Source organism: Poecilia reticulata, chromosome 16, assembly GCF_904066995.2.
Source record: "Poecilia reticulata chromosome 16, P_reticulata-male-v2, whole genome shotgun sequence".
NCBI classification, from domain to species: Eukaryota; Metazoa; Chordata; class Actinopteri; order Cyprinodontiformes; family Poeciliidae; genus Poecilia; species Poecilia reticulata.
Genome location: NC_088845.1, coordinates 24,444,534 through 24,467,905, shown reverse-complemented (window position 1 = coordinate 24,467,905; position 23,372 = coordinate 24,444,534). Strand labels below are relative to the sequence as shown.

The window sequence follows — 23,372 nt, the reverse complement described above, 5'->3', positions numbered from 1 at the left end:
GGTACATGCAGCTGTGGAGCCCAAGGCTTTTTACTTCTCTCCCCCAAACATCAGCTGATGCATATTACTCTGATACTATATGCATGCATGTTGTTTGGAAGGCATTTGTGCATTTGCCTGTGTTTTCACTCTTAAAGTAGGAAAATACCATAGTCCCAAACACAACATGACTAGATAGTTAAATTAAAAATACAAATCTCAACAAATTCCAGAAATGCTTGATTTAACAAGCATTGTCTTTGAGCTGAATTGACTTTCTAGTTAAATCTCAGTGACGGCATGAACAAACATTTACGAAATCAAGCCATACCTAATTACTCCACTTAACCTTCAGCCACATCTGGCATTCACCTCCCAGTGTCCACCAGCCACCAATGAGGAAAGAAATATCTCATTAACTTCCTTTGAGAGGATAAAATGCATTCTGGAAGTAAATTAAGCCAGTCACATCACTGTAGTGGTAGCAGCATTAGTTTTGACAGCATTCCTTGTCTTCATGTTTTTACTGGCTCAGTCTTAAAGAGTTACAGCTGGATTACAGAACCTAACCATAGTAAAAAAGTTGTTAAACAGTATTTACATCTGCTTAAGAGACACTGAAAATACCCTTAAAGAAGTGATTGTGACTGAGGTTTGTTAATTATATGGGCAAAGTCAATGACTTGTTGTGCTAGATGGAGAGCTTATCAATAACTGTTATGGACAGATGAATTTAACTGTACTGTATTATATGTATTAAATGAATTGCATTGCAATTGTATATGAACCCGACCATAACACTCAGTTGCATAGGAGGAAAATGGATTCCCTTGAATTGAATTCAGACACAACATTACCTCAAGTTGTCTAAGCTTTTTAAAGATGTTTTCTGACAATGTTTTTGTCAAGCTTAAGATTCCACAACAGTAGAAAACCTGGATGGATAGCTGACCTAATAAATGATTTAGCGTCCTGTGAAAAGGTAGAGCTGGTTTGCCAAGACGAAGAAAGAAAAACATTGTGTTGGCAGCTGCAGAGTAGTTGCTCATAAAAATATTAGGAGATTATATGACTTGAATACATTATTCATGCGAAATTGCGCCTTTGTCTTTAGGTGAAGGATTTATTGGTTCAATTGAACTTTCTTTTTCTGTAACACTGACTATCCATTGTCTTCCTTTTTTATTCAGCATCATGTGGCGGGGATATCAGAGGGCCTGCTGGGATCATCCTGTCACCAGGCTTCCCAGAGCTCTATCCTAACTCTCTCAATTGCACATGGACTGTTGAAGTCAGTCATGGGAAAGGTAGGAAATTGCAGTTTATTAATAAAATGTGGTGTTATTTATACATAGTTGGCTTGAATTTTACACTGTTTAGAGTAGAACATTTTGTACAGTTAAAATCCATCAATCTAACTATAAATATATTCAGAGGTCAGTCTATCAAGATGTCTCTTGTTTCTCATTTTTCATTACAAATTAAGAGTTAATTTATTGGTTTGGCGCTTGCAAGAAGGCAGTGACCGTGGATTACAAGATTATAACCTTTTGTCTGAGGCCTTGTTCATAATTACTCAAAAAGTCAACTCAGCTTATTTTACAGTGCATGTGTTCTTTGTAATCCTTAACATTTCACACTTTCCCAAATAAACATTTATACCTTTCTTCTTTCACTAGTCAAGCTGTATTATTTAACAAGAAATTTTAAAAAGTTAAAACTACATTAGTTTCTATTTGTTTTTGCTGTTACAGTGACATAACAACATTAACAATAGACATAGACTTGACATTTCAATCCACAAAACTGTTTAAAATGACATTAAGTTGACAAAAGTGTATATGAAGTTCAATCAAAACAAATACAGCAAAAAAAAATAAGAACTTATTTGAAAACACTTTGATTATATCTCCATTGGTGTTCCGTCTGCGTCAAGTTTAAAGTTTGTCATATGCTTTTTGTAGCATAAAAATGACTCTGAACTACATTTTCCCCAGTTTAAGAAAATGGACATAAAAAACAAAGCTTTAATAACCCATAATAAAAAACAAACACATTATATAATACAATACAGTAAAACAACCGAATAAATAAATAAATCCAAAGGGTTTGCTTCAAGAATTATTTCAAAATCAATAAGGCTGATTTCCTTTGCTTGTATACCACTGACTTCTCAGGGGGAAACAAAATTAGCCTTATATTCTTCATCTAGTCCATCCTGTATTTTAATCATCATAATATCCAACATAGAGGTGACTCCTGATTAATTGATCTTTTGCCTTTATGCACTGTAATGAAATGATCAATCACTTCATTTAGTTATTATTCTAAGGGTCATCTGAAACTTCTTTTATCAAGTGAGCTAAATATTGGGAAGGACATTACATAGTCACACTGGAACAGATACAACAGATGGCATGGACATGGCAGCACTGATTGTGCTGAAAAGCAGCCAGTTGGCCATCATAGAGAGAATCGGGATGTTATTGCATCTGAACAACATTGTGTTCAGATGCAATAAATAAGAAGAATACATTTTGTCGGGTTTACATACTGACTTTCAACTAGGTTACATGAATCAAAACATTTATTCATAATTTGTTTTCTGTTCATACTGTATTTGGAAATTATTCATTGCCATCAGTTTATTTTATTAATTATGATGTTATGCAACAACCTTGATGATACCATAATAGGTCTGATTTTGTTCCCCTACAATGCAAAATTATACAGTTTCACAACATCTACCCAGTAACAACATCTGCCTTATTTATTTACCAGATGAGAGTCAGATTACCTTCCTATGTAATGATGTTGTTGATGGTTTTGTCATTGTAGACATTAAGCATATTTAATCTAGCTGTAAATGATGAGGAGTAAAAGAGAGGTGGTAGAAGATGCTACATCAGGAAATCACTGTTCTAACAATCACAGACTTAAAACGAATTCCATAAATACATTTTAAATTGTATTAGCCAAGCCAAGCCAAGTTTATTTATATAGCACTTTAAAACAGTTCCACTGACCAAAGTGCTGTACAGCCACAGAATTAAAACAAGTGAAATAAAAATTAAAAGCACACTAACACCAAAAATACAATCACTTAAAATGAAGACACACAATGCAATACAAGAACATACCCAAATATGCAGTCATAATAAATATCACAATAAGTAATCTAAAAAAAAAGCAATAAAAGTAACTAAAAGTAACAGCAGCTCAAACTGAATCAAAGGCCAGCCGAAAAAGGTGAGTCTTAAGAGCAGATTTAAAAGTTGCCAGAGAAGTGGCCTGTTTTACCGACATTGGCAAAGAGTTCCAAAGTTTAGGAGCTGCCACAGCAAACGCCCTATCCCCTCTGAGCTTCCTCAAAGTCCTCGGCACCTCCAGGTACAGTTGACTCGCTGATCTGAGAGCTCGGGAAGGGCAGTGTACATGTAGCAGCTCAGAAAGATAGGAGGGGGCAAGGCCATTTAAAGATTTAAAAACAAATAAAAGAATTTTAAAATGGACTCTAAAATGGACAGGTAACCAGTGCAGAGAGGATAAAATAGGGGTAACATGTTCTCTCTTCCGCGATCCAGTTAAAAGTATTACAACTAGAATACAATATTGTTAGTTTTTAACCTTGAACCAAGCCAGCCATTTTGAATATGCAGGATTTTCTTCTCCAGCGCATGCATGTGGTGACAGTGGAAAGCAACAACTCCTTTGTAACAGGAAGAAGCCTATAGAAGCACCTGGCCCAGTGTCGGTGGCTGCAAGCTGTGCATCCAAAGAATTGTCATAAGAACAATTTGTGCCAGTTTAAGAATAGTTCAAATTTGGTTCTCCACCATAGACATGTAAAAGAAATGGAGACTTCCTCATAAATTTTATATTTTCTTAATATAGAAACAGTTTGGTACAGCACAATATATTTGACTTGTATGAAGCAGGTTTTTTTTTTCAGTGTGATGTCATGGAAAGTCATACAACAAATGTCCAGTGACTCTTACTAAATGCACATTTATTTATTAAGCTTTAGAAAATACATCAAGCTTTTTCATAGAAAATGTGACTAATTTTCCATCCTTGATCTTGGAATGGACTGAAAACCTTTTTTAGACTAACAAAACAAAAACTATTTTGCCATAAAAATAAATTTTTTTGGTGCATGTTTGACCCCCTTTTTATGTTTCAGATCCACAAAAAATACATTTGGCATTTGTTTCATTAAAATATTGCATTTAATTTATTGCTGAGGAGATAAAAAAAGTGTGTTTAAGTGGGAGGAAAAAGTGGGATGTGCAAGGAATTGAAAACGGACAAATTTGGCCCTTTTGAAAAAAGTTTAAATATCACTATACTAGAGAGGTTTGAGAAAATAGAGCAGGGCATTATACCTCACATGTCATCTCACAGCATTAAGCATAAATTTTTACAATTCACTGTTAAAATTTAAAAAGGCAAATGCAAATATGTTTGTTATGAATGTCCATTAATTAATTTTTTCTAGTCTTTTGATCTTGATAAATATCTTAAGATCTTTTTTTTCCTTTTTTTTCCCTTTTGTAAATTAAGAGAAGACCACTAATAAAAAAAACTGAGAACCCTGCTTGTCTCAGAGCAAATCCCATCCAGACTTCAAAGGCAAACTGATGGTAAAAATTAATTATCTGGAAAAAACTAGAGCACTGATAAAACAGGGGGGGTCAATTAAGCATATCTCAAGGCTGACGTAGCAAAGGACAAAATGCTCTTTTGGCAAGATGACATAACCCAGACAAGAATCCCTCAAATATTAACTTACATAAACTTATATATACAAAAACAAAAGTAATAATACAATGATTGAATATATTTCTATATTTTAACATAATTGGTATCAAAATCAATCAACCAAGATATGCATATTCACCTAGAAATTTATGTACTTCATTATTTTGAAATATGTCTGCAAAGTCCTGAAATCACCACATGCATTTGATGATTATGGCAGAATTTTACAAAACCGTGGTCATGAGGGCTGGTAAACGCATATCCATTTTGTAGATTATATACAAACTAAATTAAAATATCTAATCAAGATAAATTTTTACATTACATGTCTATATATATATTTATGTCACCATACTAACATAGGGATATTATATTTATGACATCCAAATGGGAAGAGTGTCTCCAGCTCTGATGGTGATTCTTCTTTTCTTATCTTTTCTTTTCTTTGTGCGTGTGTGTGCGTGTGGGTGTGTGTGTGTGTGTGTATTCCTGCAACCCTCCAACTCTGGACTTGATTTTCTCCTCCAAGGTGTCCAGTTCACTTTTCACTCCTTCCACCTGGAGGATCACCATGACTACCTTCTGATAACAGAAAATGGCAGCTTCGCTCAGCCTCTCGCTCGACTCACTGGCTCAGAAAGACCTGCACCGGTTAATGCTGGCCTGTATGGGAACTTCAAGGCCCAGCTACGCTTCATTTCTGACTTCTCCATATCTCTGCAGGGGTTCAACATCTCTTTCTCGGGTAAGAAGGCATACATTCTTTCTGTTTGTTGGAGAAATGCAAGCGAGGAGTATTGCTAGATGTATTGAAATGAATTTATTATATAAGGATGGAGAATGAATCATAGCGAGAGGGATAGAAGAAAGAATGCAAAACATGAGGGGTTAGTCTTGTGAGACAGGATGCCAAACTGAAGAGCAGTGACAGGTAGACCGAAAAAAAGAAAGACATGCTAACTATTTTTTTCAAAAAAGAGATGAAAAGCACCAAGCCTCTCTGAAGCCTGCATAAAGTAACATTTAATGGGTGTTTTGTTGGTCATTGGGCTGAAGGTAAACTCTGCCTCGGGGCTTGCTGGTAAGAAGCGGATAATTACCACACAGAGAGGTCATGCAGGCAGTAGGCGTCCGACTATGATAATAATACTCATCAAAGCACGTGGGCCAGTGACCTGAGGACTGAAGAGACTTCAGTGCAAAGAAAAATGGGCCCCATGCCGAGACCAAGGAATGGATAATTACAGAGAAATAGAAATAGAACTTGAACAGAGAGAGAGGGGAGGTGAGACATATGGCAGTACTGAATGAGTAAAGTAGATAGCGAGGGCGGAGAAAGACAGAGGTAGGGTGACAGAAGGAAATGCATAGTAAAGAAGAAACAAGGAGACAGGGGCTGTTTCGTGAGCGTTCTTGCCAAATATTTGCCTGCTGTTTGCTGAAGTGAAGCATAACTTATGTATTCATGAATATTCACAAAGCAGTTGCTGATTATGTGTGTTTTTTTTTTTGTCCTTGCATGCTCTACAATTAGCATCTATAGATTTCCTGATTAGAATTCAATTTTTGACCTTTTAAAACCTTTGATCAAAGGCTGCGTATTCTCTCTGGCCACATCCTACAGAGGACTCCTAGAAAGCTTTGCTGGGCTCAAATCAATAGGCCTATGTGGTTATCCATACAGCCCGTTACACTCTGTGTGAAGGAAATGTAGATGGCATTAAGCTGTTGCATCTTTTCAAACGTTAAGGCCACCAACAACAACACTGTTAAAGGGTTTGCACCCCTGGTAGCCTAGTTTTTAGAGCCCATCCTTCATGTTGAGGTCTTAAGCTTTGGGCACGTATCCCAACTCGATGAAATGTCCTTGAGCAAGACATTTAATCCCCGCTTGCTGCAATATTTCTTTTTGTCGCTGAATGTACAAGAAGAGGAAAAAACGGTAGCAGGGTACTTTTTAGAAGCAAGTTTAACTAAAAAATAGCTGCTCTGTATTAACATTTCTTAGACTGTGTTTGTATTTTCCTGAACAGATTTATGCATGCAATTATTTCTTTGTATCCTGTTTGCAGAATATAATCTTGAGCCTTGTCAGAATCCTGGAACTCCTCAGTTTGGCTGGCACACAGGCTCCAGATTTGGCATCGGCGACTCGCTGTTGTTCTACTGCAACACAGGTTATCGTCTACAGGGGGCAAAGGAGATCGTGTGCTTGGGGGGTGGCCGCCACATGTGGAGTGCCCCTCTGCCAAGGTGTGTGGGTACGTGCTCAGCTACTTTTTCTTTATTGTTTCTGAATGTACATTTTATAGTTTGAGTCTCAGACAGGGTAAGATAATAGACTTATCTACAGCTCTATCATAAATGTTTATGCTCATCAATACTGTGTTAACTTTGGGCGTTAAGCAGTACATTTGAAGGGTGGAATAATAACACAACAAACATCTTCAATTAATCTTAACTCAAACCAGCTGCATATGTTTAAAATTTGTGCACATTTTCACTAATGAATAGAAGGTAAAAATTATGCAAACAGACTTAAACTTTTAGCTGACGATGCACATTTCTTTCTTATGCAAGAAATGTGTTATAGTCAGACGACACAAAGATGGAGCTTTGTGACTCCTATGAAAAAAGGATGCTTAAAAGTGTTGATGTGTAGTCTTCAAAACTTCAAACGTTGCATTAACTACCAAGTGCTGTTGAGGTAGTATCATGCTTTGGGACTGTTTCTTTGCATGTGGACTAGGATGCTAAATTGTCCAAAATCCTCCCTAAATCATCTCCTACATGGTAGAAATTTGGGCACAGATGGGTTTTCCAACACCAATTGGCTAAAGCAAGGCAATAGTAAGCTTGTAGATCGACTGTGACTGATTAATGCATTGTGTTTATAGGGTTAGTACCAAAAAACCAACAAATCATGAAGAAATCCTACCAATGTTAAGAGCATTGATACATACATGCAGCACAGAAGCAATCTACCCCACCTCTCCCAAACGCTCTTTACCAAATATTTTGCTGATGGGAGAAAATCCACATTGTAAGTTAAATACAGTGAGTTGTTAAGAATATATCCTGTGTTGTGTTCTCTTTTTTTTTTATGGCTCCAGGAATCCAGCGATTTCATATTCAGATACCTACAGTTTATGGTGAATATAAGCAGTGCAGACAAAATTTAAACAGTCAGTTCTTTGCTTAGTGTCACTTCAGCTCTGATACTTCTGCCAACTAATCCTCTACTGTTCAACGTTGCAACGGAATCACTCAATGTTTTTACAACAATCATTTAATGCTCTTCTCACTGTCTTATAGTGTGTCAGTGCCAGTCGATAATGATTTTTATGACTGTAGGATAATAATTGTTCATCCAAGAAACACAGTTAACTTGCAACTTTATCTCTTTAGGTAATGATGCAGCTAGGCAGTGTCTACTTCATCTCATTTGTTGTGTATATTGTTATATAATGGATGGTGTCTGTGTGTTTGTTTTCTCGCAGCGGAGTGTGGATCCACAGTCTCCAACAATGAGGGAGTTCTTTTGTCGCCAAACTATCCAATGAACTATGACAACGGCCATGAATGCGTGTATAGCATTCAGGTCCAAACAGGAAAAGGCATCAACATCACTGCCAGCGCCTTTCAGCTCGCACAAGGTGACATTCTTAAGGTAAACAATGCCTTTGTTTCTCTTTCTTACTTAAACTTGGATAACCCACTAAGCAACAGGGGGCCGGCTGTAGTTAAATTATGTCTTTTTTTTTTGTTTTTGCTTTTTATGTAGTTGCATGCAAAATCTACACCACTATTGTGGAGCTATTCTGTTAACAAAGAATAACTAGTTTTATCAAATGCATTTTAATATTTTTGGTCTGCACCACAGATGTGAAGCAAACCAGTCTTTCATCCTTATATTAACATCAGAAATGTAAAAAGATTGACAAAGCTAAACAGTTTTCTTTTGTGTGTTAGAGAAGTTTCCAAGAGTTTGGTTCTCCCTCATGTTAATCAGATGAGATCAGAAATGGGTCAGGCTGTACATGCAAGTTTTTACTAGTTACTTATCTTGCCCTCTGAACCTTTTTACATTTTCTCACATAACAACCAACATTTTCACTTTATTTTACTGGCATTAGTGAAATGGAATGAAAAGAGTTATTTTTATTTTTTTTATTAATCTAAAGGTCTGATTTTCAGCCTTTCTGACTCTGTAGTTTTGCACATTTATGGAATCACAATTTGCTCTTTTAAGACTTGCTGCCGATTCTCAATTAGATTTAATCTGAGATTTGATCAGAAATTCTTACTCATCAGTTTACTTTAAAATAAGCTATATTATTATCCTAGTTCTTAAAATGATCTTTTTGTCTTTTGCACTTTATAGAGTTTTTTTTTACATGATTCATCTGTGTTTAGCTTTATCCAGGTTTCCTACTACCTTCCCTGTTCTAGTTAAACAAAGCATCCCCATAGCACATGATACCTTTGCTATTATTCACCACTTTGAATGGTGTGTTCAGGAGAATGTACAGTATTAGTGTTCTGCCTCACAAATGTTTGCATGTACTCCAAAGAATTTACCATTTTCTCTCATCTGACAACAACACATTCTTTGACATGACCCTGTGTCCTCTACATTCAACGATTTTCTACACTTCACAATCATTAATCATTAGTATGAATATGTTTTCAAGGCACTATAAATTCTAATAACTATGTTGGGCAAATATGTTCTAATTTGTTCTGCCAAAAACAGATTAAAATTAAAAGAAGGGTTTTATATCTTTAGATAATCTAGAAATATATATATATTTATACATCACATTCATGCAATATATTTGAGATGACTGGTTGTGTTTAAATTGAAAGAGGCTCCAAAATCTGCCAAAAAAAAAAAGTACAGTCATGGCCAAAACGTTTGAGAATGATTCAAATGTTAATACTTACAAAGTCTACTGCTTCAGTTTTTATAATGGCAATTTGCATATACTCCAGAATGTTATAAAGAGTGATCAGCTTAACAGCAATAAATTGCAAAGTCACTATTTGCCTAGAAAATGAACTTTATCCCCCAAAACACATTTCAGCTTCATTGCAGTCCTGCCTTAAAAGGACCAGCTAACATCGTTTCAGTGACTGCTCCATTAACACAGGTGTGGGTGTTGATGAGGACAGGGCTGAAGATCAATCTGTCATGATTAAGTAAGAATGACACCACTGGACACTTTAAAAAGAGGCTGGTGCTTGGCATCATTGTTTCTCTTCTGTGAACCATGGTTACCTCTAAAGAAACACGTGCAGTCATCATTGCACTGCACAAAAATGGTCCAACAGGGAAGAGTATCAGAGCCAGAAAGATTGCACCTCACTCAACAATCTATCGCATCATCAAGAACTTCAAGGAGAGAGGTTCCATTGTTGCCAAAAAGGCTGCAGGGCGCCCAAGAAAGACCAGCAAGCGCCTGGACCGTCTCTTTAAAGTGTTTCAGCTGTGGGATCGGGCTACCAGCAGTGCAGAGCTTGCTCAGGAATGGCAGCAGGCAGGTGTGAGTGCATCTACACGCACTGTGAGGTGGAGACTCTTGGAGCAAGGCCTGGTCTCAAGGAGGGCAGCAAAGAAGCCACTTCTCTCTAGGAAAAACATCAGGGACAGACTGATATTCTGCAAAAGGTACAGGGAGTGGACTGCTGAGGACTGGGGTAAAGTCATTGTCTCTGATGAATCCCCTTTCCAATTGTTTGGGACATCTGGAAAACAGCTTGTTCGGAGAAGACAAGGTGAGCGCTACCACCAGTCTTGTCTCATGCCAACTGTAAAGCATCCTGAAACCATTCATGTGTGGGGTTGCTTCTCAGCCAAGGTAGTCGGCTCTCTCACAGTCTTGCCTAAAAACACAGCCATGAATAAAGAATGGGACCAGAATGTCCTCCGAGAGCAACTTCTCCCAACCGCCAAGAGGAGTTTGGTGATGAACAATGCCTTTTCCAGCATGATGGAGCACCTTGCCATAAAGCAAAGGTGATAACTAACTGGCTCAGGGAACAAAACATAAAGATTTTAGGTCCATGGCCTGGAAACTCCCCAGATCTTAATCCCATTGAAAACTTGTGGTCAATCATCAAGAGACGGGTGGACAAACAAAAACCTAGGAATTCTGACAAAATCCAAGCATTGATTGTGCAAGAATGGACTGCTATCAGTCAGGATTTGGTCCAGAATTTGATTGAGAGCATGCCAGGGAGAATTGCAGAGGTCGTGAAGAAGAGGGGTCAACACTGCAAATATTGACTTGCTGCATTAACTCATTCTAACTGTCAATAAAAGCTTCTGTTACTCATAACATGATTGCAATTGTATTTCTGTATGTGATGAAAACATCTGACATACACACATGAAAACCAGAGGGCAGCAGATCATGTGAAAATTTAATATTTGTGTCATTCTCAAAACTTTTGGTCATGACTGTAATTCCAAAATCTCCTTGAAATCAAAATGTATAGTCAACTTCTATATTTTCTGTTCTGGAATCTGAAAAAACTCTTACTTGTGTGTCTTTGATTAGCTGTACGATGGTAAAGATGGAACGGCTCCCCTCCTTGGGACTTACACAGGCACACTGATGCAAGGCCTCTCCCTGACCAGCACTTCCAACTATTTGTGGCTTGAATTCAACTCAGACCTTGAGTCAACGGCAGCAGGGTTCCGCCTCATATACCACAGTAAGTCACATTTCATTTGTCTGGAGGAGGAGGGCCCAAAACCCCGTCCAAATGAGTGAATTTAGCCTCATTTTAGAAGTCTGGCATTTCAAGCAGCAGAGTTTAAAAGAAGGTTTTAATTGACCCTCACCCTGCCTCTGCATGTCTTTCACTGTCAGGGTATCCATTAAGCACAGCGTGGTGTTGCTGCCCTTCTCCAGCAGGAAAATGAGCAATTTTCATTCCTTCCATTCTCTTCCTCTGTGTCTCTCTGTGTGAATTCCCTTTGCTTCTTTTCTTTTGGGCTCTACTCCTGCAATTAGTGTCCTTGTCTGCCTAACTGTACCTTGTTATACAGGTGAATTATCGCTGGGACTGTTTGGAATCACTCCGTGCGTGTATATATGTTTGTAAACGGGTGTTTGGCTTTGTTAAATGTCTATTAGTTCATGCAATATTTACACATTGTGCTTTTTTTGCATGCATGAGTGCATGTCTGAATTGAACATTTTCAAGCCAATAATAGACAGATAGAATTAAGTTTGACCCATAATTGGCTTGCTGACTTTGTGTTGTTGCTAAACATTTCTAATTTATTGTGGTGGCAAGAGGATGCTCTGGTGAGCCTGAATTTTTGCCTCCCAATTTAAATTGTTTTTGTGTTTCACCTGCATTTGAGAGTCCTTTTTTGCCCTTTTAGGTGTTCTATGCAGAAATCAACATGCAGTTGTTAACAAGAACTTCTCTTTTGACTAATCAATACTTTTGGACTAGTGAGAAAGAATTACTTTTTATCTTTTAGCTGGCTTACATTTTTAGTCTGTGATGGCTGCTCCAATCTTGCCAGGTGCAAAAATGTTTTAAGATCTGACAAAGATAAGAAAAGGTTCATTAATCAGCACTGGGTGCTAATTTGAAACCACAAAATTAACGGCCGTCTGTATATAACTCTAGCTGCAATTAGTAACTGCCGTTTGAGTTAGAAAATTAATGGTTATGAAGAGACAGAGGGTAATAGGATTCCGTCTTTGTATTTTTTTCCCCCAGGATTGTGCACATGGTATAAAGCAGAATGTAAGCTTGTTTTGTGTAGTGCTGCCTTCCCTTGGTCTTTTCATTTAGGATGAATGACTTTTTTTAGCATGGATAGGTCTGACTGATGTGCAAATCACCATCAGGGCAAGGAGAGGGTGGAATATGGCCTGCCTAAATCTTGTCTGAACATGAAATCTGATCATGCTTTCATGACTTTTCTACCCAAAGGACTGTGATAATTTTCTAAATGCGAACATTAACTGCTGGGGATTTATACTGGGCATGACACTTGTAATACCACAGCACTATAACACCTGGTATGGGCACGGACCTCACTGCGAAAGAAGACTATAAATCAATCCTGCTTCATTTATGTGCAGCTAGCGCTGCTGCACAGCAGAACTCTTGCGGTTTCTACGTGGAACAGAAGAGCCCAAATAAAGGCCATGGCCATGTTCAGACAAGGCAGAGCTAAAGAGTTACCGCATCCTTCTCTCGTTTGTGGCTGTTATCCTGAAGTATTCCAAGTGGACAGGCCGTTTCCCAGTTGTAACTCTGCCCAGACAATTGAATAATTACCTGGGAATATCTAATTTTTGTGTGTCCAAAACGATTTTTTTTTGCTGCTATACAAGACTACATCTTTGTTAAACTGAACATTACCTGCCATAGCCCTGGAAATGCACAACACTGGAAATATGTCACAATCTTTCAGTATGGGTGATGGTGTGTCTTCATGAAACAGTGATATGCAGTTTGTTTTTCTTAATGTTGATGAGGTTATTGTTGTGTTTTCCTACCTTTCTGTTTGCAGGTTTTGAGCTTTCGCATTGTGATGACCCAGGAGTGCCTCAGTTTGGCTTTAAAACTAGTGACCATGGTCATTTTGCTGGAAGTGACATATCATTTGGTTGTGAACAAGGCTACACTCTGCATGGCAGCGCCACACTCAAATGCATGACTGGAGAGAGACGAGCATGGGACAACAATCTCCCGTCATGCATAGGTAATCTGTTGTCTTTATCACAGCCTTTGCCTTTTTCTGCTTATCTGAATAATATTTACGTACAGTTTATAAAAAAGCCTATCACTGTATTTCTTTCTCTATGAATGTTTTACAGTTTTAGGGTGAGCTTGGATTACCAATGTCATTTATATTTGCTAAATGACAGAACAAGGAAAGAGGCCAATTAAAAAATAAGTTCTTAACACTTTCTGCCAATTCTGAACTTTACATGTGCTACCTGTGCCTTTAAACAATTTGGAAAAGCCCAGTAATGTATTATTATTTGTAAGCTTCTGTTAGTTAACTTGTTTACTTAATTAACAATTAAGTCAATTAAAGGCACACCTGTTAGTGTATTACAAGGCAATTCCTCCAACATATGGCATAATTTAGGTGTAAGAGGGACTGGTGCACATCACATAATATATCTTCATGTAGATATCTTTTCAAAACTTATCTTCCAAACGGGTAATGGCTTTAAGCATAGACTTTGATTTGCTACAGTGCTTTAAGAACAACAAAGTCAATATTTTAGAGTTGTTTTAGTAAATGTTTGTGAACATTTGGAACCAGAACCTAAGGTGTGTATGTGAGGGGAAAAAAAGGCAGCTGTCCTATTTGACTTGGTTACATCACTTCTGTATGAAGGAATTGGCAAAATTCTTGCAAACCACTGTAGGCATCTACTGGAATGTTTAGTTCAATCATGCAGTTTAAAGCTGGTGTCACCAAATAGTAAGGAAAAAAGTATGAAAAGTATGCCAATTTGCAGTGATGGAAATTTGAAAACTCTATGCATTTTTTTATTTTGTTATTTGTCTAACAAAAATAATTTTGGCAATACTAGATGACCTTGTTTGCAAAACTATACTGATCTAATGTTGGATAGTGAGGACAAAATGTCTATTTATTCACTGAATGTACATTTCTATTTCCAACTCTCACTATGTAATTTTGTGTTACACAGTCCACCCATCTGTCTATCTTCTACTGTCGGTGTCTTATTTTATCATTCACCTCGAGCTATTATTGCTCAGCTAGGTGTTAATCTAAAGGATTTATCCCTACATGGGTTCTCCTAATTGCTTTGTGTTGAATTAGTACACACTGCTTGCCATTTTATACGAGGATATAAACAGCTGCAACATTTCATTGTTAATCATTGATCCCTCTGTTGGTCCCTGACGAAGGACTGGATGTATACAATCATTAGAAACCATACAGTGAAGAACTCTGAAATTTATATTGAGCTTTCATTCTGATGTTTGTAGGCTATGTAATGTGTTTTAATCATCATTTCTTGAAGTGAAGACCTAATTACATGTATGCATACCTTACTGATACCTGTATGTGAAACAGGTATGTGCAGAGACAAAACGACAACAAAAAAAAACAAATGGAAAAAGCTATTGCCTGCACACAGTTTGAGTCTAGATTCTAGAAGGTGCTTAGAATATGTTGGTGTCTACCTTCTTCTGTCTGTTTTTCTTTTTTTTCTTACATTGTTTGCTAAAATGAATGTTGGGCAGAAAAAATAAACCCTTCTGAATTAGGTTATTGACTTTCTGTTTAAAAGGGGTGGATCACTGAATGGTCAACAATAATTAGGAGATTTTTTGTATTCAATGTTAAAAGTATGTTCCTTCCATTTCTCTAAAGTTGTATCCTTGCTCAGGTATTTCTACCATTGCCCCATGTTTTGGTACTGATTATAACTTGTCACTGTAGCCATCTTTGTAATTAAATGCTCTCAATTGTAGCATGGATAGCAATGTGGTAATCGGCTGTAGGACACAACAAAATAGATATAGATATATATAATGCCTTAACAGGTTCCTCTTTAATATATTCTTTTTTTTTTTTTTTTTGATTGCAGCGGAGTGTGGTGGTAGCTTCACGGGAGAATCTACAGGGCGAATCCTGTCTCCGGGGTATCCATTTCCCTATGACAATAACTTAAGATGCACCTGGACAATTGAAGTCAGCCCTGGCAACATTGTCAGGTAACTCTTCTCTGAGATTTATGCATCTATATTATGTGTAACTTGTAGTACCCTAAAGTAGTATGAATACATTTTGAACTTTTTTCTAGTTATTCCTGTTACAAACACTATTGTATTAGGATTATATATTATAAATTAATACAAAAGTCCATATTTTATGTTCACGTACATTTGTGTTCAGTTCTGTTTTTTCAGATGCCTCTAAATAAAATTTCACTTCCCAAAGTTCCCTTAATAGTATATAGATCCCACCTGTGTGCAATTTAAGGTCAATCCAGACAGATTGAGCTGTCCTGGAAAGCTCCAGAGATGTGTTTGTGGAATTATAGTAAATCATCAACTCCCTAAAGACCAATGAACAAAACAGATAGGTCAGGAATAAAGTTCTGAAGAAGTAGAAATTAAACCCAACTTATCAAAACCTACCCAAGGTTTCAACATCTTAAAAAGGTTTTTTTCAGTCCAATGAGCACAGCTGAAAATCTGCAGAGACTTGGTCATCCACCTGGACTGATAGATGAGGCAGGGAGAGCAATAATCAGACAGCCACCCTTTATTGCAGGTGAAAATTCAGCTTATTTTCACCTGCGATAAAATAAGCTTCCATTCAGCTTCTTCAACAGTAACCTTGAAGAAGCTAATGAGATTTGCAGCTCAGGTGAGAGAGCATGTTTGGATGGTAGCTGTTAGGGGTGCAGTCCACAAGTCTGCCCTTTATGAAAGTGTTTCAAGAAGAAAGCAGTTGTTGAAAGAAATCCATGAAGTACTATTTGCATTTGCCAAAACTCTGTGAGGGAGAAAACAAGTCCAAGAGAAGCCAAAAGGTTAGACCAAAATTTTGCTTGTTTGGATACAGCACTGTCTGGCAAAAAAAAGAGAGAAACTAAAGCTGTATGTCACAGTAAATACAGCATCTTCATGGGCTAAAGTTATGGGGGCATTTTGTTTTAACAAGGACAGAGAAGCTGGTCAGAAGTGATGGGAAGATGGATGTTTCATCAACGGGCCTGTGTAGAGAATCTCACTATTTGAAACAGAAATATTTCTTGATACAACCTAATAAACACCATGCCATCCAAATATTTAGGAGATGTTGGTTATACAGCTTGGGGAACTTTGAAATCATTTAGGACCTCAAAATTTAACACAGAAATTTTGCCTAAAACTGCATTGTACGCCCATCTTTCATAGCCAAAGATCAGTTTTCCAAAAGATCTAAATAATCTACAACTATTTCATTTTTTTAATAAATCTTTTGAGTTGAGTTGAGCTTGAAAACTTGAGGAATTTCCGTCACAGTTGGATGTCTTCAGAAGAGTTGGCCTCGAGCAACTCTTTCAAGAATGATTGGAAAAGAACAGCAATGGAGCCAAGGGACTGCAAGGGACATGATAGCCTTTTTGTTCTGGTTGAAAGCATCTTGTGTTGCTTCATAATTCAGCTCGTTTTAGCTTTCAGGGTGAAGTAAACATGTTATACTTTCATAAAGTTGGTCACAATAATGCTCCTTTTCAGAGGAGCTGCTTTAGGCTGTCACTTAATGGAATTGCAAATCATCTTCTGGTCTTTTGCTATACTTTTTAACTTTGTCTGAAAGTGATCAATGATTCCAAAAGTTTGGTAAACTGCCCACAATCATACAGTCAGTATTTCAAGCTAAATTGGCCTGTTGCTAACACTTTAGTTTTGTTCTTTTCTGTCTTTTTTCCCCAGACTGTTGTTTTTAATTTATTTATTTAAAATCTGGGCTGTTCAAAGAAATACAGACATTACAAACTCCACTTTATTTCTTTCAAATTCACCTCTTTCAGTCTCCAGTTTCTTGCGTTCGACACAGAGGCATCTCATGACATCTTGAAAGTCTGGGATGGGCCTCCTGAGAATGAGATGTCTCTGAAGGAGGTCAGCGGTTCACTGCTGCCTGAGGGAATTCACTCCACTCTCAACATTGTCACCATTCAGTTTGAGACGGACTTTTACATCACCAAATCTGGTTTTGCTATTGACTTCTCAAGTAAGTATGCCTTTTGTAGTTTATTTGCTCTTAGAGTTATTTTAAAAGAGAAAATACTCATTTGCTTAAACTTACAGCACTCTACTCAGCGGGATTGTTAAAAGGCTTCCTGTTTGTTACAGTTTTTCACTGTCAGCATTTATATTGCAAAGCATCCTTTTATCAATAGCACGAGTGAAAGTGAAAGCTCATAGTATTTTACACTTCATTGCTGACTGTCTGCTGCTTGCTGCTCAGATATTAATGCCCTCCATGAGCTCTACTAATGACTAGTCTAAAAGCTAAAGCACCTGCAAGAAAGTGGAAAATGAAAGACTGTATAGAAGATAAGTTGGAAATGCCTTCACTTTAGCATAAAGGCATAGCTGGCTAATGTAAATATCAATTATATAGAATTCAGTTCAGTCGAAAATGGACTGGATTTTCTTGTTGCGTACCATACTGGTGCACTGTTTGGCTGAGATACTCATTTTCAGATTAAAATAAAATTAGTAATGCAAAAGTGTAATTTTTCCACTCAAAGATTTTCAAGTGGTAGTTGAGAATTTCACTAGAAATCCATGCAGAGTTTAATTCTGTTTTAAACTTTATCATGTTTTTGAAACACAGTTGTTCTGTCTGTCATGACAGAATGAAGGATTTAGATTCGCATTCTGTCTATTCTAGTCATGTTTGTTGCTTTGTGGTCTGCCTTCTCATTGATTTTTGTTTGTCTGTTCCCTATTCTGTTCTGTTTGCTCTTTGCAGAATAATTTGACAATCATGACACTTAATTTCTTACTGGTCATTTATGCTTTCACTGCGTTTAGGTTTTGACTTGCATCAAATCTACTTGATTTTTGCCTTTGCTACTCGGCTCAAGTCCAAACTTGTGTTCTTTTGTTTTTGTATAAAACAGCAATTAGAACATGATTGGTTTTCAGATTTCTAGTTTTTGTAAATCTGTGACTTGCTGATGTTATGTTTTGCTTATTCTGACTTTCATTCTAGGAACTATAACATATGTCTTATAGCAGTATTCAAGATACGTTCATTGTTTCATAATAACACTTTGCTCTACATTCTCCAATTTCTAATGATCATTGAAACATGCTTAATGTTTAAACTTGACTGAAATTAAGATTTATTTCATGTTTTTGTAATTTCACAAATCTCTTTCTCAAAGTAATTAGAAAAAAAGGTATTTGTAGATTTTGTGGAGACAATTATCTGGGTTATTGTTTAGATATCTTGAATATGGAATGTCTGCAGTGATGACACACAATCCCATTAAATTTGTCTTTATTATTTGGGTCATGTATGCACCTTTTATTTCACCCTTGAGATTATTTAATTTTTTAAGCTAAATTACAATTTCCTATGTAAGCAACAAAATTGAATAAAACTCACAAATTTAAATTTAAATCCTTAATAGTCTTTATAGGTGGAATATATGAGGGAAATAATTTTTTTCCCCCTAGACCACCCTCGCAGTCCCTGAGCTGCTGCACAGCTGTGGACTGACTGATATCAGCCAGTAATTTGCTCAGTGTTGCCTATATTTTCAGCTTAACAGCTGTCTACTATGAGATACAAGTCTGGGTACATGTGTTCTTCACTGATTTCCTGCACATTTGATCCTGAAATGCATATGCTGCTGTATTGATGTGTCACATGTGTGTATCTGTGTGTATGTTTGCCCTTCAGGTTCACTGGCAACAGCCTGCAGAGATCCAGGTATTCCCATGAATGGCAGTCGCAACGGAGAAGGGCGGGAGCCCGGTGACTCCGTGACCTTCTCTTGTGATCCGGGATATGAATTGCAGGGAGAGAGCAGAATCACCTGCATCCAAGTGGAAAATAGATACTACTGGCAGCCCAGCCCTCCAAGCTGCATCGGTGAGGAAGAGGGGCGATAGTGTGACTTGGAGAGAAAAGGATGGATGTGCACAAGCGATAGAGAAGAGTGTATGGATTGAAGGAGGGAGTGAGGGAAGGTAGGGGATCAGAATAAATGAGAAATAGTGAGAAGAAGAGGTGAGTGAAAGTTAGTTTAATAACAGGCTGCAGCTCTCCCTCACTGGTGTCTTTAAAATACATGAAGGTTAAACAAGACTCTTCAGATGTGTTTGAGCTGTTGCCAGCTCTTATGTGGACAAATCCACTTCAGTTGCCTGTTAAATACTGAGGGCTATAGTCTCCTGTCACATTGACTTATTAGAGCTTAGCTGCTAATTACTTAACAATGCAATTAGAAATAATTACACCAAGTAGTTTAATGGAGTTAAAGTTGCTGGTGGCTTATCTAAAGACAGTGGTATTCTGCTTTAGAAGAACCTGGTTGCATTTACTGGTCTTGTATAATCATTACAAATCCTTTAAAATTGTAAAACCGCTCTTATTTCAGTGTAAAAGGAGTTTACCACATTTAGCAGCCATCAACGTCTTTTTGGAATTTTTGGGCTGAAATTCAGCAAAAGCTTGAACCCTAAACACTGAATTACTGTATTAAAGTTTCAGAATAAGAATGTTGTTTTATTTTTTTATTTACCTGGAAAGACTTCTATATATTTTTAGATGCATAAAATATGTAAGAGTACTTTGAACATGTTAAAACATACTTGTTCCCTCTGCATGTTTGTCAGACACTGTGACGTAAGCCTGAAATTAAGTCACATAAAAAAAACAAAAACAAAGATTTTAGACTTTGTCTCAATATTTCCAGACCAGAATCTCATACACATGAGTAAGGGGCATATCGCAGGTTATTCAAAAATAAATGGCACTGACTGTTTAATCAGAAATGTGATTTTAGTTTCTGTTTGTCTTTTGTCTCGAGATATTATCATTTTAAAAGTAACTGACAGCTGATTATAATAGTTTTATTTTCTGAAATTTTTTTGTTAAATATTCATATGTTAAACTAGTCATTGTGAATGTATAACCAACTAGATGTTATGCATATAATGAGATACTTATTTCATTTAAATCATTAGAAAAACACCAATTTTGGCCTATTACAGAGGCCCAGCAGATTATTCTGCTGCAAAAATGTCCACTGAATGACCTGCTGTCCTGATTTTTCTACCCCCACCTCAAACCAAATTTTGCTTGCCTAAAGACTTTACAGGAGGACAGGAACATTGAACAACTTTTTGTACCCACCGTTTTTCTTCTACTTTTTTCTTCTTTCCTGCTTTGCCACTCAAGCTCCCTGCGGTGGGAATGTGACCGGGTCTTCTGGATTTATCCTGTCTCCAAACTATCCACACCCGTACCCACACAGCAAAGACTGTGACTGGCTGATTGCAGTTCACTCTGACTACGTGATTTCTTTGGCCTTCATCAGGTAAACTGACAATGTCATAATTTAAAGACGGATTATGAATAAATCCATTGCATCATGTAAAACTTAAATAGAATAAGCATTAATTATACTGGTTATTGCTATTATTCAGAAAATACTAGTGTGAAATGAATGTCTCAGGGTCAGCTCTCCCCTTTACCAATTTAGTGCTGAAGTCTTTGCAATATATAACAGAAGAATATGGAAGACAAATGTGTAAAGATGTAAAAGTTTAATCTTTCTGCAGATGATACCAAAGCTTTAAGAAAAAAAAAAAAGAAACAAAAAATAAATAAAATAAAAAATATATATATATATATTCTGTCTTTTGAGGACATGGCTTACTGGCTTGCAGAAAAAAGCTTTTTCCAAACCTGTTATGTTTGCAACTTGGCCGTAACTCAATGAACCCAGTTCGCCTTGGGTGCACAGCAGCTCAGCGTGTGCCATGGAAATGCTTGCTTTCTGCTGTGGAACCAGCTAAGACATAACCGCATGGAGAAAAGTTTGAAATGTGTGCTATGCAGAGAACCGTGTTTGAGTCCAGGTGTATTTGGAGATAATGGAATACTGAATTTTTTCAGTAGACAGCTGGAAGACATTCCATCCACTTTACTCAAACATGGTGACACTGAATTTTTGGGTGAATACTTTATGGCAGAAGCGTGATATGAGTGCAGCTCATTTCTTGTGCTGAATAAAACCCAGACCATGAACCTTACATTATTAATTGCAAACTAAGCATGTGGCCTGACTCCAAAAATTTCTTAGGACTACTTCTCACATATATTGGTTTTTGTTTTCTTTTTTTTCTATGAAGACATGCAAAATAGCATTGGTTTGTCCTTTTGGCACCATCTGTCTTCTCTCACTTAAGTAGAAACAAGTCTCCAGAAATCTTTTCTCCAACTTTTTCTTTCAAAACGAACCGCTAATAAAGTTACCACAATCCAGGCTCCCTCTTGGGAATGCCAAATGAAAGAATGGAGATATGATTTTAAATTGGAGCTGCCTTGATCTAACTCAAACGCAATTATCTCCAAGCTATTTACATTTTTGTCATAAACCGTGCTCATTATTTTGAAAACAAATGCTCCTCTCCCTCTTGGTGCGGCGTATGATTTGATATACGGCGCTACAATATGAAACGATCTTTTCACACTGCATTGCCATCGCCGTCTGGGAAGATTTTGTGCCACTGCAGTGTCACAACAATTTAATCTCCTCTCACCTCTCTGGTGAGATATCTTTTTTTATATATATATATATATATATATATATATATATATATCTTTGTATCAAGGCACAAAACAAATCTCTTGGCATGACTCACATTTTGCACAGCAATACTTACACTCATTTTAAAACCATCTCTTAATGTGCATTCTGGTGGCTGGAAATTAGCAAAACAATAACTTTTATCTCCTGTCTTTTATGCTTCTTTTTTTCACAGCTTCAGCATTGAACCCAACTATGACTTTTTGTACATATATGATGGGCCTGATAGCAGCGCTCATCTGATTGGCAGTTTCCAAGACAGTAAACTTCCAGAAAAGATTGAGAGCACCTCCAACTTCATGTACTTGGCATTTCGAAGTGATGGCACTGTGAGCTACACTGGCTTTCACTTGGAATACAAAGGTACTGTAATTGCCTTTGCAAAGCAGGATTCTGCATCTATTTTTGCAGAATAGTTTTCTGTGTTGGCGCGGGGGGATTTTACCGTGATGAATTATAAATGAAGGAATTTGAATTTAGAAATGTCCACGGCTATGTTATTTAGCCTTGAATTTATCCCTTTATTTTTACTTGTTTACCAAATGAATACACCATTAGTTTATGGAGTTTTAATTATTCTGGCGGATCTCTTGCTTTCTGTTTGATGGTCTACATTTATATTAATTTATGCCCAAGTGCGAGCTTACTCGTGTTTCATAGCTGTTCCTCTTGTAAAAGCTTTGTTATTTTGATTGACAGCAAAACTGCGGGAGGCTTGTTTTGATCCTGGGAATGTAATGAACGGCACTAGAATGGGTGCAGACTACAAACTGGGATCTATGGTGACATTTCATTGTGAGGCTGGGTACCTGCTTCAGGGCCACTCCACACTCACATGTGTCATGGGCAACAGCAAGAGACCAGAATGGGACCGAGCCAAACCTACCTGTCAAGGTAAGAGGCAACATTTCAGCTGTGAAAGCCCTGAGGTGCTTAATCCTTTACTGCTACAACCAGCTTTAGTACAAAAAGTACTTTATTGTCATGACTTTATGTGGATAAAATGGGGACGTGTAGTTTATTTAAAATACTCATACAACATTTATGCACCACAGGCATCCTAAGCATGCACTGTAAGAGTAATGTATTTCCTTCTGCAAGGGAATGCACAGAGCAGTCTTGTCAAACATTTCATTAGCATTAGCTTAGATGAAACTCCTCACAGACATGGATCACAATCAGCTTATAGGAAAAGCTCCTTTCTAGAAAATTAAGTCAAATGCATTTTAAGACCTGCAGCCAATTTGCCGTATCAGATTAGAAAGCTGTCTT

At 37.2% G+C, this 23,372-nt stretch overlaps 1 protein-coding gene across 5 annotated transcripts in view; it reads left to right on the top strand.

Annotated features, from left to right (window-relative positions):
• Positions 1-23,372, top strand: part of LOC103478352 (CUB and sushi domain-containing protein 3-like) — a 245,173-nt gene that overhangs the window by 92,373 nt on the left and 129,428 nt on the right. For all 5 annotated transcript variants that reach the window (XM_008432116.3, XM_081597601.1, XM_017309426.2 and 2 more), the window contains 12 exons: positions 1,170-1,286; positions 5,270-5,485; positions 6,813-7,001; positions 8,241-8,410; positions 11,304-11,460; positions 13,289-13,480; positions 15,357-15,483; positions 17,295-17,497; positions 19,184-19,375; positions 20,687-20,825; positions 22,276-22,463; positions 22,800-22,994. In XM_008432116.3, coding sequence (XP_008430338.2) covers positions 1,170-1,286; positions 5,270-5,485; positions 6,813-7,001; positions 8,241-8,410; positions 11,304-11,460; positions 13,289-13,480; positions 15,357-15,483; positions 17,295-17,497; positions 19,184-19,375; positions 20,687-20,825; positions 22,276-22,463; positions 22,800-22,994 — 2,085 coding nt within the window. The remainder of the gene's footprint in view (positions 1-1,169; positions 1,287-5,269; positions 5,486-6,812; positions 7,002-8,240; positions 8,411-11,303; positions 11,461-13,288; positions 13,481-15,356; positions 15,484-17,294; positions 17,498-19,183; positions 19,376-20,686; positions 20,826-22,275; positions 22,464-22,799; positions 22,995-23,372) is intronic.